Source organism: Crinia signifera, chromosome 1 (genome assembly GCF_055691185.1).
Source record: "Crinia signifera chromosome 1, ASM5569118v1, whole genome shotgun sequence".
Lineage (NCBI taxonomy): Eukaryota > Metazoa > Chordata > Amphibia > Anura > Myobatrachidae > Crinia > Crinia signifera.
The window spans coordinates 330,867,708-330,884,531 of NC_139217.1; the positions used below are offsets into that span (position 1 = coordinate 330,867,708).

At 41.7% G+C, this 16,824-nt stretch overlaps 1 protein-coding gene across 3 annotated transcripts in view; it reads left to right on the forward strand.

Annotated features, from left to right (window-relative positions):
- Positions 1-16,824, forward strand: part of LOC146005710 (ubiquitin carboxyl-terminal hydrolase CYLD-like) — a 28,993-nt gene extending 12,169 nt beyond the window's left edge. For all 3 annotated transcript variants that reach the window (XM_083145141.1, XM_083145135.1, XM_083145138.1), the window contains exons 8-15: positions 2,511-2,633; positions 4,232-4,323; positions 5,389-5,452; positions 9,545-9,677; positions 13,807-13,915; positions 14,637-14,755; positions 14,848-15,055; positions 15,926-16,824. In XM_083145141.1, the coding sequence (XP_083001267.1) occupies positions 2,511-2,633; positions 4,232-4,323; positions 5,389-5,452; positions 9,545-9,677; positions 13,807-13,915; positions 14,637-14,755; positions 14,848-15,055; positions 15,926-16,110 (1,033 nt within the window). In that variant the 3' untranslated portion in view covers positions 16,111-16,824. The remainder of the gene's footprint in view (positions 1-2,510; positions 2,634-4,231; positions 4,324-5,388; positions 5,453-9,544; positions 9,678-13,806; positions 13,916-14,636; positions 14,756-14,847; positions 15,056-15,925) is intronic.

Sequence of the window (16,824 nt, forward strand, 5' to 3'; positions counted from 1 at the left end):
CTCTAACCTAACATGTGTATCCCACTACAAAATAACAGCTTCCACATGACATTTGTCATGGAAATCCAATGTCAGAGGGGCTTTCTTCTTGATTTTATTACTGTAGCATTGCTACTTCCCCATTCAGAGGCTATGGAATCAAATCAAACAAGTTTTTATTATTCTCCCCATGTTCACATGGGTTGCACTTTCCGCCCACAGTCCAAACTACAGTAGGTTTAATTGGTTTCTGGCTTAAATGATTGCAGCGTGTAAGTGCTTTGTGTGCCGTGAGAAGGAAGTTCCTTGTAAGCTTCATTGTTACTGATGTTACGGAATTCTTCTAGCCTGCAATATATATATATATATATATATATATATATATATATATATATATTTTTTAAACTTAAGGATAACAATTGTACATACTAGCAATCAGTCCCTATCACAAGTGATCTAACGTGCAAACGGGGTTAGTAGACAGAGCATTCCCCTGCTTTCCAATACCTGTGCATAAACAGCGGGATCAAACCTAAAAATATCACATCAAAAATATGTTAGCAAAAAGTTCTTTCTTCACTTATCATGATCTTGTTAACCAATTGTACTTGAGCCGGATACATGTTGTCCAAAATGATTTGCATTTAAAGCCGTTAAAGTTATTATCTCACTGTATTGACCATAGTGATCTGTCTCCTCTTGGTGGTCATACAAATTAATACTAGTGTTTATATAATATGTGTGCCAAAAAAATATTACTAGTGTTAATGTAATATGTGTGCCAAAAAATTCATATAACTGAACAATCCCCATTTGATTGCATCTTGAACAGTATCGGCATGTACAGTTGGTAAATATCCAGGGGAAATTGTACGAGGTGATATTTCTCAGTAAACCACTGTATAAGTATATATGAAATAAATATGAAGTTGCTGCCCTCTCTGCCTGACCTTTCATCACAGTTTTGTAAACGTAACTACAATACTTAATAATTGTTTTATGATCATTCTATTGTTTTATGCACCTATATTTATTTCCAACTTGGACTGCAGCACTGAGAATAGTAAATAGGAATGATTTGGGGGCAGTATGGATGGGTGTAGTGGTTAGCATTACAGCCTCATAGAACTGAGGTCATTGGTTTGAATCGCCACTGTATGGAGTTAGTATATGGTTCCCGTGCTTGTTTGGGTGTCCTTCATGTACTTTTGTTTCCTCCCACAAGCCAAAAATCTACTAGTAGGCTAATTGGCTCCCAACAAAAATTAGTGTGAGTGTGTTTACGTGTACATGTGGTAGGGTTTGCACGTTCCACTGGTCGGGACTAATGTGAATGGCCAAATAGTTTCTGTACAGATTTGCAGAATATATGTGTTCTATATAAATAACTGGTAATAAATCATATACTTTCTCCTTCATCTAGCAGGGGATACTGGAATGCAGTTACAGTGGGTATAGAATGGGTAGTCACTGGCAGCTAGCACTAAGAATGTTAGTCAGTGTGATCGCTCCTCTCCCTTCTATACCACCCCGAAGCCAGTCTTCGATTTAAGGCCTCAGTTAGCTGGTACGGTTTCAGTAGGCTCCTGCTTAGAGGCATATATGTATAGTATAGTGAAACAAAAGGATTTAGTCCTCTCAAAACATCACCTCTTCTGTTTCTTCAAGTGGTGTTGTCCTTGGGGCTATATTTTCCCCTTCAATTTTCTTTGCTAAAAAGTTGGTTTTCCTACCGGTTATATAAACCTTTTTTTTAAGGGAGTACTTCGAATTCAGCCTCCATTTGTGGCTCCCAAAGCCTCGTGGGATTTGGTTCCTTCCTGACAGAGACTCAGAACCAAGATGCCGTTCCTCCCTAAGGTGGTCTCAAGTTTTCACATTAATCAGCTATTGTGATTCTGGTTCTCCCAGAATACTCTTCTGCTTCTAGGTACCTGGACGTTGTGAGGGCCCTTAGAATCTAAGCGCACTCCCTCCCAGTTTGGGAATTCTGGGACATTCCTACTGTAACTGCATTCCAGTATCCCCTGCTAGATGACTGAGAAATTGGGATTTTGGTACCTGCCGCTAAATTCTTAGGGGATACAGCGCTGTTCTCTTTCCACCTTGGCGTTGTTTCAGTTCTTCATGTTAACTGTTTATTATGTTTATTGTGTGTGGTCTCCTCTTCTTTTACTTATTCTTCAGCTCCCCTTGGCACGGTGTTATAAAACTGGCTTGGGAGGGTTATAGAAGGGGGAGGAGCCATCACACTAACTTAACTTCTTAAAGTGTCAGCTGCCAGTGACTACCCATTTTATACACACTGCATCTGCATTCTAGTATCCCTTGCTGGCTCGGAAAAAAGGATTTACTGGTAAGTAACAAAATCCTATTATAACTGCTATTTTACTGCTATTTCCAACAAGCAGAAACAAATCACCCATATCTAATATCTAGGCCATCTTTGCAGAATAGTCATTACCTGTTCTAGTGTTTAGGCTGTGTGGGTTCTTCCCATGAAATAATAATTATTTTATGACCCTTCCCAGCATGTTTGCTTGTTCGTCTGCTTTGGACACCATATTGCTGCGTCCTGAAGATGAGAATGATCATGACTCCTATGAGAAGACACGGGACTTATTGCGCACAGAGATAGTCAACCCTTTACGCAAGTGGGTGCAAGTATTTTAAAGGATATTACAATTAAAACTTGCAACTGTGTGGTCAAGAACATTGCTAGGGTCGGCGGTACACGTCCTCCGACCTTTTCATACCCCCACTATCCACGTCGGCGTGGAGTTGATTTTAGACAGTGTGGCGAGCGCACGCGGAATACATGTAAAGTAATAAGGGTCCCCTCGCGGGGCTCGCTGCGATCGCCACGCTTCGGGCTCACCACACTATCTAAAATCAACTGCACGCCGACATGGATAGTGGGGGTATGAAAAGGTCGGGGGACGCGTACCGCTGCGCTCGCCACGCTTCGGGTTTGTGCATAGGCTTTGCCTTGATAGTGGGGGTGCATTTAACATTGTAAGCACCCATCAGGGTGCTTGTACAATTAAAAAAACGCAACACATCGTATGCAGCTATATGGCATGCGATGCGATCAGATGCCCTAAGATGGACATCGGCGGCGCCGTGCTAGGAAACGGTACCGTTTGTTTTTTCCACACTTGATAGCCTGCACAAAAATAGTAAATGATTTATGAGTCACATTACATTATCAAATGGGAGATAGTAATAAATGGAAATAAAATGAGTCACTTGGTGGATTTTCACATCTAATGTTTGAAGTTATAGTGCGTACACACTGAGCTATTTTCCCAAAGAGCGAGAGATTTTCAGGAGCCAAAAGACTTTGCTGAAAATCTTTTATATAAAATATATATTTACATAATGGGTGGGGTTTGAGTCCCGCGAGGGCCCTAATGACTCCTATTGGCTGGGGAATGCCTGCATTTTGACCTCTCAGATAATGGCAGTGGCACGCCTCAAAACATCTGCCTGCTGTCGATTTAGACCGCAAATGACCAGCAATCACAGGCGTTCGGCATTGGTAACGCATATATTGCTGGCGCAGGCCAGCAATGTATACGTTACGCCCATAACATAATTTACATTGTTGGGCAGTGGAGGCGGTAGTGCTAGCCTCATATACTATTAATAAACATTGGTGGCCAGTGGTGCAAATATATACATTACTGGCATATATATTGCCGGCTAATACATTGGTGGGCAGGGGGACCAGTAATATACACATTGCTGGCATGTGCCAGCAACGTATATATTAATGGCTAATCTAAATACATTGGTGGGCAGGGGGACCAGTAAAATATACATTGCTGGCATGTGCAGGGGAAGGGAGAAGGGGAGGCAGCGGGGCGGTCCACAGGGCTGAAAGTGGCTAATCCTTTAAGCCTGGCGGCTGTAATGGCGTACACACACAGCGATGATGGCTGATAAACCAGCCATCATCGAAAACCAGCAGACGGGAGACTTTGCTATTGATGATGCTGGAGCGTGGTCCATACACAAAATGAACGATTTTCAGCTGAAAATCGTCTAGTGTGTATGGGCCTTTACTCACAATCTAAATTTCTAATTGCACATACCATCAGAAATGAACACAGTCTGCACTGGACCTAGAAGTATTTTGCCAAACAATGGTCCTGTCTCATTTTCATTCATTAGGAATTTGCTAATAGATGATTTATCCCTTTTCATCGCACTTTATTTCTAACATGCTGCTTCTCTCATGGCAATTTAGGAATGGTTATGTATGTGCCACTAAAGTAATGGCTCTGAGGAAGATTTTGGAAGCCGCTGGACAGAGCACTGGTTTCACCAATGAGGAGAAAGGTTTCTGGATTACTTCTCTCTTGTAGTTGGCTATATTGCAATGCACATTTCAGCCTTGTGACCTGTTGCATTATTGTAAAATTTGCCATATACTTTATAAGTACTATTGTAACCGAGCATCCTGATGACCCTGTTTAATGCATCAAGCTGTATTTTAAAAGGAGCCCATGACAAATTTTTAATTAAAGAAAAGCTTTTTGAAATGTCTGTCCACTGGTAGCGTATCCAAATTGCTTCCGTGTCTGGATCCCACTCATTTCCTGCTTACCTGTCACCCTGGTATACAATGAATGAGCACACTCAGGTAGTTCAAGTGTACCAAGATGGATGTCACTGCTCGCTGTATCATTCATTGTTATCCATCATGTTGTTCAGGGTCTGGGGCAGCAAAAACTGTGAGGGTCCTGAACACCCCTAGTCGGGTGAAAAGGAATATATATTTTGTGTTTCTAGGAAGGGCTTTTCACATTTGACTTTTGCTGTAATATATCCTGTGTCTGGGGAAAGTTCAGGAAATTGCCTCTCCATGGCATTTCCTACATGTCTGTGTATGTATTTGGTGGTTTGCACTTGCAAACAAATATGTGCCCATTGATAACCATTACTTTCTTTTATACTATGGGGTATATTCAATTGATGTCGGATCCATTCCAAAATTAGTTTGACGGAATGGATCCGACATGGTTTATTCAATGCAGCGGCCAAATCCGGATGTCTGATTTGGCTGCTGATTGATACTAACCTGGCAGCGGACAGGAGGACGGCGCCATGTAAGCTGCTGCTGCTCACCCGGTGCCGTCCCCCCTGCCTCAATCCAACATGTTTTCATGTTGGATTGAGATTTCCGGAAACGTGTTTCCGTCAAAATGCAGGTGGTTTTGCGGCTATTCTGCCAATCCACCTGGTTTCCAGCCGGTCGGAACATTCCCACCTATCAACCTATTGTAGTCGAAAACTGCTGTCTTTTCGGCAAGACAGCAGTTTTGACATTAATTGAATATATGCCTATATGTTGCGTCTTACCATTCAGTGGCTGTGTCTCATTGCCTGCTTTTTTGTGTACAGATCCTGAGGAATTTCTTAACCAGTTGTTCCAGGTTCTTAGGGTAGAGCCCCTCTTCTATATCCGGTAAGTCAGCAAATCTCATATTTAGGACATATTTGCTCTGGTAAAATACATATTTATACACACAGCATGACCATAAATCCATTTATGCATACACATAGGTAAATACTGTTGATACAAACATTTCCATGTGTACTTTTCAAGTCTCTAGATTTGTCTCTGTTCACTGGTTTTAAATTCCCCGCTGTTTCATTTCTCTCACTCCTTTTGTTACCTTGTTCCCTCTTTTGGGCAACCCACTGTGTGCATGTCTAACTTATGGGGCTTACACGTGTAGTGATTTTAAGTAATTTTCTAAGCAGTCTCACTAGATTTGTGTAAGGGCAATAGCGATTAATATCCGGCATGCCGGATAGTCTACTTAATTGCTGTGTCAGGGTCAGTGTTCTCACCGGAGAACACTGGCTCTGACAGATTGCTCAGCACACATTGCTGTGCAGCATTGGGCAGTATTCAATGAAAAAAATTCGCCGTGCATGGCGAGAGATTTTTTTCTCTCGCCATGCACTCGCCCTGTTCCAGAGGGCTCGCAGCCACTACTGCTCCCTCTATTCAATGTGGTTAAGACTCACCGCCACTCGTGGCGAGTCTTAACCCCTGCAGCGGACGAGCAGGGAGCTGTGGGACGGTGGCAGCCAGGGAGATTAAAGTCTCCCTGGCTGCCCCAGAACCTATGTGGAGGGGAGGTGGGCTCCCTGGGACCCAGGCAGCACAAGCTGCCCCCCCCCCCCCCTATAGCCAGCGGGGGACCCAGTATTCACTGCACCCGATCGTGCATATGTAATGATCGGATGCAGTGAATATATGAATATCTAATGAGCGGCTCGAGAGCTCCGGCCCCCTGCTGGCTGCTCTGTGTAAAAAAAAAAAAAAATTGTAAAAAATATATTTTTTAAAATTAAATATATATTCATGTGCTATAAGCACATGAATAAAAATAACATGCCCCTTCACAGAAAAAAAAATCCAGATTTTTTTTACACCAAAATTAAAAAAAAAAAAACCTTTTAGTTTAAAAGTTCACATTCCAGCTCTCCATGAAAAGATGGAGAATTGGTACACGGAGTAGGGTGACCAACTCATCCCTTTAACCTGGGACACATATTAATTACACAGGTTCTGTGGCTGGCTTTCACCTGGTTTTAAACTGCCACACCTCAAGGTCTCCATTTCACCTGGTTTTAAACTGCCACAGAACCTGTGTAATTAATATGTGTCCCGGATTAAAGGGATGAGTTGGTAACCCTATCACGGAGAGAGACGGCGAATATTTCACATTGAATAGGGTTGCTCGCTTTTGGAGAGCAAAATGCTCCGTCCAAGGCGAAAAAAGCACAAATTCGCCATAAAACAGGGCAAATTTTTCTCATTGAATACTGCCCATTGTGTTCTGAGCTATCTAGCATCGCTTACAATACTCACCTCCCCGTGTGTAGTCCCCCTTTACCCAGATACTCTAGAATTGTAGCTTAGCGGCAGTATGCCTCCAGAGTAACCTATGCTTCAGAGACAGATTGAAGGTACAAACTCACATTATTGATTCTGGGAAGACGTTAAAGACACTTTTTACATTGTATGAGTACATTGGCTGTTTGATAAAGTAATCATCTGCTGTAAAGCAAATGCAGCCACATTGCTTCTTATCTCTGCGTGTGTTTCACTTCCCCCTACCTCATCATTGTATGCTCTGTCTGACTCCAGGAATCAATAGAGTGGCAGGTGATCCCATTAAGACCTGTCTTTGATTAATCTTTCTGAGGATGGCAAGAGGTTGTTTGGAACTCTTCCAGGCTGCAGTTTCTGAGATGTTTCCTCTAATCTGATCTGATGTGAAGCTATCATGTTGTCTCTCGCTGGAATAAATCTGTTGGCAGAAGCAAACCAGGGAAAAATAGTTAAACTGAATTCAAAAGTGATTTTACCTTTTGGGTGAGGGGGTCTGTCAGCACTTGATAATTGGATGTGGTAGGCCCTTAGATGTTTGCTTTTTTTGAATTTTCAATGACTAGTTGTTTGATGTAAGCGAGTAGTGTTTTGTGTCCTAATGGTGAATAGGCGCAGTCTCCGTTACTGAAAAAAATACTGACCGTTTTTTCAATAATCCACGGCCCAATAACCATCCCCCCCCCCGCGTCGGGATTTTGATCGCCGGGATTCCGACCGCTGGGATTTAGAACCAATCCCGTCCTAATGATAGAGAGGTATTTCAGATGTCTACATTGTAGTGGGAAGGTACCATGGTATTATTAAAAGCGCTTTAGTGGAGAATGTCAGGTTAACACTAAACAATGTGTTTTAAACTTCTTAGTTAATCATTTAGATCTCTGTTTTGGAGTTGACATAAAGCTGGGGGGAAGGAATACACACCCTAATCACACACGTGTATCAAGAGGTGCCGACTTTTGTGGGGTTTCGCACCCTGGATTCAATCTTATTAGGGACCCATCTGAGAGACTAGGTCACCTAGATGCTGGTTGGTGGGCTAATATTTATTGGCCAATAAATATATTAATAACCTTGGTTGTTGCTTAAATAGATAGCAGAACTTAATATTGTGGGGTGTGCTTCAGCACTGTTCTTTTTTTCTTTGTCAAAATAAAGCTTTCTGAACATTTGAGGGCTACATTGAAAAGCAGTCAGTATTTACCCTGCAGATAAGATATATAAATGCATTTGCTCCCCTAGCAGTGCAATATGGTTTGTTCCAGACAAAACTTTATTTGTGCTTTACTTATACCCCTTTTACACCGTCGAAAAATCCGGGTCAGACCCGGATCATCGGCGGTGTAAATGGGGTATATCCGTGTCCATTTACACGGGTCCTCTACCCAGGTCCTGACCTGGGTAGAACCCGGATAGGACCAGCGGGTTCACAGCGTGCAGCGCTGGGGAAGATGTGCTCAGCTGCTGCGGGAGGAGGGGTACCTGTCCTGTCAGCCTGCGGTCGGAGCTCAGCGGAGGGGATGATGTGCGCCGCTGCTGTACCATCCCCCGGCAGCCGGTCCCTGCGGCGAATGGACAGTCAGAGTCGGCGGTCCCTCCAGCGCATGGGAACTAGTACTAGTTCCCACGCGCCAGAGGGTCCCCCGCCACTGACCGTACATTCGCCGCCGGAACTTCGGGGCTGCGGGGAGATGTACAGCAGCGGCGCAAATCATCTCCTCCGCTGAGTGAGCTCTGACCTCAGGCTGACAGGTACCCCCCTCCCCTCAGCAGCCGCAGGGACCCCCCTCCTCCCAGCACCCGGGGACAGCACTCCCCATCTACCCCCTAAAAAACACTGATTGATTGATTGATATATATATATATATATATATATATATATATATATATATATATATATATATATATATATATATATATATATATATATATATATATATATATATATATATATATATAGTGGGAAACAGGCGACACTCTCGGATTTAGTGGAAACGTGAAAATCAATTTATTAATCCGACATGTTTCGGGCCAAGCTAGCCCTTCCTCAGGGATCCTACTACGGGCTAGCTTGGCCCAAAACATGTCGGATTAATAAATTGATTTTCACGTTTCCACTAAATCCGAGAGTTCCGCCTGTTTCCCACACCCTGCATTTGGGGCCAGAAGGTCCACGCTGGAAGGCACCGGGTCAGCAATTAATTGGACTATATAGATAGATAGATAGATAGATAGATAGATAGATAGATAGGCAGGGCTGACCCAGGTTCAGTGAAATGGTGCAGACCCAGGACAAAGTGCTGTGTAAATGGGGTATAAAGCAGGGTCAGACCCTGGATACTCCAGCATTCAAAGACCAGGGTCCGACCAGGGTTTTTGGTGTAAAAGGGGTATAACAGATCTGAATCCAGCCCTAGGTGGCAACCACGTTTCCTATAGAAAAAGTTCCCACTGTCATAAGTTTTGGTCCCTATGAGTTTTTAATCTATCAAACAGAACTAGCACCCTTCTCTATAGAAAACATGTATGTCCCGAGATAGTGAAGATCTTCCTAACGCCAGAAAACTCAATGGTTCCCTCATTTCAAAAGTTTTCACCACATTCTCCAGTGCATACACACTCAGATTACAGTAACGTTATTTCTTCATCTAGGACACAGAAGAAGAAACCACAGGGTTGTATATTCTACCAGATTTTCATGGAGAAGAGGCCGTCCGTATGTGTACCCTCTGTGCAGCAGCTGCTGGAATGGTCCATGGTTACTGGTGATCTCAAGTTTACAGAGGTAAACTGCAAAGCAGTACGAGACAAACTCAAAAAAGTTCTGTTTTCTCATGTCATTAAATATTCTGAAATTCTGCAGTATATACTACTTTAATATAATCAACTTTATTTGTAATAGAAAAACGTTGCCCCATCGCATTGCTGTAATGCAGACCATTATTTGGCATTTCCTGTAAATATTTAATTGTCTGTCTAATGGTGTGTACACACGGTGAGATATGCCATGCGATCCCCCGGGATGCATGCGATGGCATACAATTTTGACTATATAGTGCAGATCTGCACTATATAGTCAAGGCAGCCAAGACTTTCTGCCGTGCGATACGGGAGTGCGCATCTGGATCGCAAGGGTTAAAAACCCTTGCGATCTGCGTGCGATACCGATGTGATTCTGACTATATAGTCTGAATCACAGGGTGATTGTACCCATTGTACACACCATAAGAGTGTTGGAAAATTCTGTTAGTTTATTGTCCCTTTAAAAAAAAAAAAAAATACACAGCTACCTATAACAAAAAAAATGTTTTTTATTTGTATGTTTGCACCTTTTGGGTAACATTGTTTTTGTCATTTTTCTTTTTTCAGCTAAAGATATAGGAGGTATTCTATTAGCCATGTTAATTTTTAGCACCAAAAATATGCCTGCTGGTCACTATCGGATTATCCAATATATAGCACATTTTTCCCATGCAAAAAATTACCCTTTTGCAAGTGGAAACCTTTAGAACCCATGTGTTTTTTACGGGACAGATTGGGAACAAATGGGCTGCTTATCTAAGTGCTGGCATCCGCTCTAATAGAATAGACCAGGGCAAGTCCGTTAGCTATGTTAAAGTTGATCTAGTCAGTTATAATCTTTCTTATATACAGCTGTTTCACAAGGGATATTCTACCCTTGATATATAAACAATGAAAATAAAACAGAGCTTTTGGAATAAAAAAAAAAACACATTTCTACCATGTTCTCATTGCCTCCCCTGCAAAAACCCGGGTTTTTGTTGCTGGGTTTTTGGCGGGGCACAGAGCATCTCAACTCTTAGACCCCGTTCATACTGCACCTTAGACCCGGGAAATTCCCGTGTCTGACCCATTCACACTGCTTCCCCTGGTCTGCCCTGCCAACAAGTGTGTGGAATATTATAGCAGCTTTCATTGGCTGTTGAAAAACTAGCTGTGATTGGCTGTTTAGAAAGCAGCTTTTATTGGCTGGCTGAAGATGATGTCATTTAAAGAGGTCTTTTTTTCCAAGCACACTGCATTGCTCGAATCATGGCTGACGAGATACTACGGAGTAGCTTGGAGTCCCTGATGTTTTGCACTATTTTTCTGTTTCATGCAACAAACGAGTGCTTGCTGCAGCTGCTAACATTTTGCTACCTTGCACAGTGTACTTTAAAGAGAGAGCTCCAACACTTCCTTATCCCTCCAGTGCGACATCTCTGCTCTCCTCTATGCAGCATTAAATGGACGTCACATGTCACCTGATTTCATCCCCCAATGAGCTTGATTTTTTGTGAAAAACACGGGTCTGTGCTGTTTAGACTGCCGTACACGTGTGTATTTCCCAGGAAAAACCCTGCAAAAAACCTGTGTGTAATTCCCGGGGCATAATACCCAGGAATTTCACAAAGACCCTTTCACACTGAGACGCGACATGGGAATTTACCGCTCGCCCTGCCAAATACCCAGGTTTTCGCAGCAGTGAGAACGGGGTATAATTAAGCTCAAAAGTCTTTAAGGCCCCATACATCACTGTGACTTCTCCGAGAGGAGAAGTCGCAGCTGAACCCCTTGAACCACCCAGGAGTTTCTCGGGCAGCGGGATAGATCGCATGCGATCCCAGCAAGTGCTGCCGAAGGCTGTCTGATCCTAGAGATCCTATGTGCAGCACTTGCAATCTAATGTGGGGTACACACCAGGACGATATGGCCCAAAACAATCTAATTTAGATACAATCTCGACTGATTGTATGTAAATCGGCCGTGTTTTGGGCCATTTCGCTGGTCTTTTGATGCGATCCCAATCCGATGCGTGGCCCCGTGGGTCGGTCGGTCTTTTCTGAGATCCTAACTGCTGCAGGTAGGATCTCCGAAACAACCATTGTAGTGGGTGGGGGTCGCGATCACATTCTGTGCATTTTTCGCGGCAGGTCTGCGGCGCCATCAGCTCGTGAGCGGGTCGTCTATTCCTGGGATGACCCGCTTCACAAGCACAATCATCCTGGTGTGTACTGGGCATTAGGGTTCTGATCCAATGTACATGGGACCATGCATCAGATTGAATCTAAAACGCATGCGATTTGCCCGATTTTCATCAGATTTCAGGCCCGATGCATCTTAATTGGATGAAATCAGAAAAAATGCCAAGTGTATGGCCAGCTTTACGCTTTGCACTAAATGGTACCTAAAATTTTTTTAGGGAATTAGCAACAAGTATGAAATAATAAATGGGCCCCATAGTTAATTCAAATTGGTATTATTTAAGCACAGATTAGGAAACTTGCTTCAAAGCGATCAGCCAATGCATAAATGTTAGAAAATGCTTGTGTGCAATTATGTTAATGAAAATAAGTTCCCTTATACTTAACCTGTCGGCGCATGATGTTCCTCTGATCTTAATTAGTTATTGTGTCTTTGAAGGCGCCCTTTAATCCTCTGCATGAGTGCTCCCAACTGCTGGTGCTCCCCAAGTAAAGCCGCTGTATCAAGAGTTCTCATGGCAAACAGAATGGTCCAGACACCATGGGGGAAATTTACTAAAGGAAATGTGTAAAAAAATAGGTGTATTTGTATCCAGAAATACACTTATTTTTGACATTTTCTATCCCGAAAATACGGCAATTCGTATTGATAGCACATCAATACGAATTGCCGTATTTTCGGGATAGAAAATGTCAAAAATAAGTGTATTTCTGGATACAAATACACCTATTTTTTTACACATTTCCTTTAGTAAATTTCCCCCTATATGTTAGATACGGGTTCTGTATCTAATATATGGTGGCTGGACCAGTCCCTGTTTCCTGTGAGGAGAACTCTTGAGAAAATTGCTCTACTTGGGGAGCACCAGAACTCAGGAGCACTCATGCAGAGGATAAAATGGTACATCAAAGCCAAAATACCTCATTAAGATCAGAGGAAAATCATGAGCCGACAGATTTAGCATATTTTTATTAATATAATTGCACACAAGCATTTACTGTCCTCTATTTATTGACTGAAAGCTTTGGAGCAAGTTTCCTAATCTGTGCTTAATTGACACCAGTTTGGAATGAACTAGATCTGCTTAAACTACATATTGGAAAGTTACTAGTACTAAACAGCTGCTACGTATGACTAAAAGGTGTCGGATTGAAATGCTGCTGAATACCAATTGATGTTCTATTTTAATCTGTTGAGTAGTGTAAAGGAGCCTTGAAGTTCACCTAATGCGCTCTGATGAAATATTATTTAAAATGTATAAATAAATCGTAAATTTTTTACGTTTATTTAAACATATTTTTAGGTACCGGTCAGTGAAAAATGTAACACTGTTGAGCATAATTAAAGTGTATTTTTATAGATTCCAAAAGCGCTGTTTAATTTTATTTAATTATTTTTCCATTTTCCATTTTCCAAGCAACCTGAAAAATTACTGGAACTGATTCATTGGTACTTTGGGGTGTAATTACTGAGCCTTGGAAAGAAATAAAATATCAGCCACTCCATTCCTAACTTCTGTGTTACAGGATGTTTTTGAAAAAATTATAGCAACTGGTAGGTTGTTACTTCTATCTCTATCCACTTTATCACTCTCCAGGGCTCCGTAAATAGACCCCTGTATCTCTATCCACTTTATGACTCTCCAGGGCTTTTTGCAGACATTTATAAATCTCACCCTTAATTCCAGAAAAACAAAAGTGTTTTATTCTATTCAATTAGTTTTGTAGATCAACCCTGGGCATAAAGCATGTACATTGTGAGCCAACAGAAACACGCTTTATCAAATAGAAAATCAAGTTAAGGATTTTAGCTGTAAACTGTTAGCTTTTGATGAGTATGCCGTTTAAAGTGGTTTAATTCCATATTGTATAATTTAAAGTACTTTTGTTTAAATGTGTTATGTATTTAGTGTTCCTCTCCTCTGTCAGGTTCCCTCTTGCCTTATCATTCAGATGCCCAGGAATGGCAAGAACTTCAAGATGTTCCCCACCATTATTCCAACCCTCCAGTTGGACATCACCGATCTTCTAGAAGACAGTAAGTACTGGGGGTCAGGAAGTAGGCTGTTAATACTTTATAATTCTCCTTTTTGGGAGAAGCCCAGAGAAGAGAAGCAGTGTTCCACTTTGGGGGGTGGTCCCGACTAAGCATTATTATGACTCACTCGCATTATGATAAGATTCTGTGAATTGTTGAAGGAGTAGGGATACAGTTACACAGATCACATGATTTTTGTCCTGCTCCTCCATATGGACCTCCAATTCCTAGTATCTCCCCTTCCTACCCAATTCCCTAGGTAGTGGGCGGAATGTGGGACTGGAAAAATCAGGGGTCTCCTTCCCTTCTGGGAGTGCAGATATTTATCAGGCAGTTGCCATTTTTCTTTTATCCATATTATGCTACAATTCAACGGAAATGTACTAGCACCTATGTAGTAGAACATACCCAGAAGTGTTCTACAGGTGTACGCCATTCCAGCTACTGCTTCTATTATAATACTAACAAATTCCATTCACTTACATTTTAATTACAGCTACTTCTACATTTGTACTTCCATTAGTGTCTTTCAGTGGTCATGTGTTGTGGTTGTAGCTGGATACAACAGGTTCATAATGTAGGTGGTCTTGGGTGGATTGAGTTTGGGGTTTTTGTCCCATAATTATTATTTTTTCATTGTTTGAAGTAATGGCTGAGATGGGGGTAACATACTGAATCAGTGTATGATCCGTGACCTCTTCCTTTCTTCTCCTCCCTGCAGCCCCAAGACAGTGCTGCATTTGTCAGTCCCTGGCAGTTCTGGAGTGCCTTGACTGCTATGAAGATATGGGAATCATGCCTGGACACTTAAAACAGTTCTGTGCAATCTGCAGCAAGCAGGTACTAGCTTTTTGTATAGTACATCAAATAGAATTATTACTTTTGTGAAATGGGTTATATAAGTTTCTTACATGAGGATTTTCCTTGGACAGGTCCACCTACACAGGAAGCGCTCTGACCACCAACCTAGAGAACTGAGCGTACCTGAGAATGTAAACGGACAGGCCCTGCTCCAAAGACAGCATTTACAGCTGTATGCGGTGTTATGTATAGAAACCAGTCATTATGTAGCTTTCATTAGACTCTGTTCCCAGGCCCATCCGCAATGGGCATTCTTTGATAGCATGGCTGACCGAGAAGGTATGTTACCTGTCTAGCGCATATATTTTGTTCATAATCCGTTTTCTCTTTTATGTTTGTACACTGCATATCCTGTCCATCTGTACTGCTTGACAGGCACTCCTTCCTTGATTTGGCCATTTCTCACATAACTCTGGTGAACGTAACAGGAAAGTCACTGTGTCCAGATCTAATTTTACACTACAACAATATTATTGAGATATTATTCTTATTGATTGCAAATATTCCACGCACCATACTAATGACTGAGAGTACTGTATCTGTTTCTTAAATCCAGAATTCCTCTTCTCTACACGATGCTCCAGTTTAAATTTAATTAAAATAAATAATTTACTTGTAAATATTATGATTTTTCAGTACATGTGTACATAGAAGTCTGTCAAAAACAATTGAGAAAAATTGGCATTCTTAAAGTTCCAACATTGTAATAATCCAAATTTCTTCCCAAACTCTACCATTACAGGGGTTCAGGATATCTATGCTTGCGCACAGGTGACTACATTTGTACTTTAGGGCCTGATGGACCTAAATGCAAGTCTGTGGCCACACCCAGGGGTCTGCATGTTACCATACAAATTTCCTGTCTTTGCAGCTCTTGCTTCTGTCAATCAGCTGATTAAAGTGGAGCTCACGCTGCTCGCCATATGCATGAAACAGGTCAGCAGCAGGTATTGCAGTTACATGCAGGAGGGGTCTTTTCTACAGAGTACTGAAATACAGTGCTGCAGCATTTTCGGCCACCTCTGAATCAGGCCCTTAATTTGATATAACTATCTGGACTCAAGCATGGATAACCCTAAATGCCAAGACTGTAATGGCTAAGTTTGAGAAACTGTCACAATCTATTGCTGTGTGTTTGTTGTTCTGTAGGAGGACAGAATGGATTCAACATCCCCCGAGTAACTCCCTGCCCAGAGGTGACTGAATACCTGGAAATGTCCCCTGAGGAACTGCAGCAAAAAGATCCAAAGAGCATGCCAACCTATGCCCGCCGCTTGCTTTGTGATGCATACATGTGCCTATACTACAGTCCTGAGCTCAGTCTTTATAAATAAGAAGTCAGGATGATTTCCATTACGTTTCTTAGAACATTCTTTACCACTCACATTCATTTACAAAAAAGAAACAAACTAACACTTCAATCTTTTTTGTAAATAACATTCTTTTTATTAAATAATCATTCAGTACTGAACATACTACAGTTTAGCTTTACTACTTCAGGCATAATGTCTTTCAATAAGTCTGGGCTGGCTCCCTTTTTTTAATTTAATTATTTTGCTTCTTATATTTAGATGACTATTTAAAAATTCCATTAATGAAAACAGTGCCTTACGATTCTAGTAAAATGGTATCATTGACTCCACACCAGAAGATATACAGTATTCATATGTGACCATATGATAGTCCTGCAGGTTTGGGTGCTTTAAATGTCATTTCAAATACCCTTTATAATTTACTAGATGGTACATTATCCCATACAGTACACAGCATTTTCGGTACTTATATGTTAGTTGGGCACCCACTATAATAAGTATGCTCATACCCCCACTATCCATGTCGGCATGGAGTTGATTTTATATAGTGTGGCGAGCCACCAAACCCAAAGCGTGGCGAGCCCTGCGAGGGGACGTGTAAAACTAAGCAAATAGCTTAGTGGGCGCTCAACTTACATATAAATACCGCGTTTTCTATTGAGCGATGGATTGATAGAATCATACAGATATTAATGTAATTTATATATGTTGTATTACATTTATTTTTGGAATGGA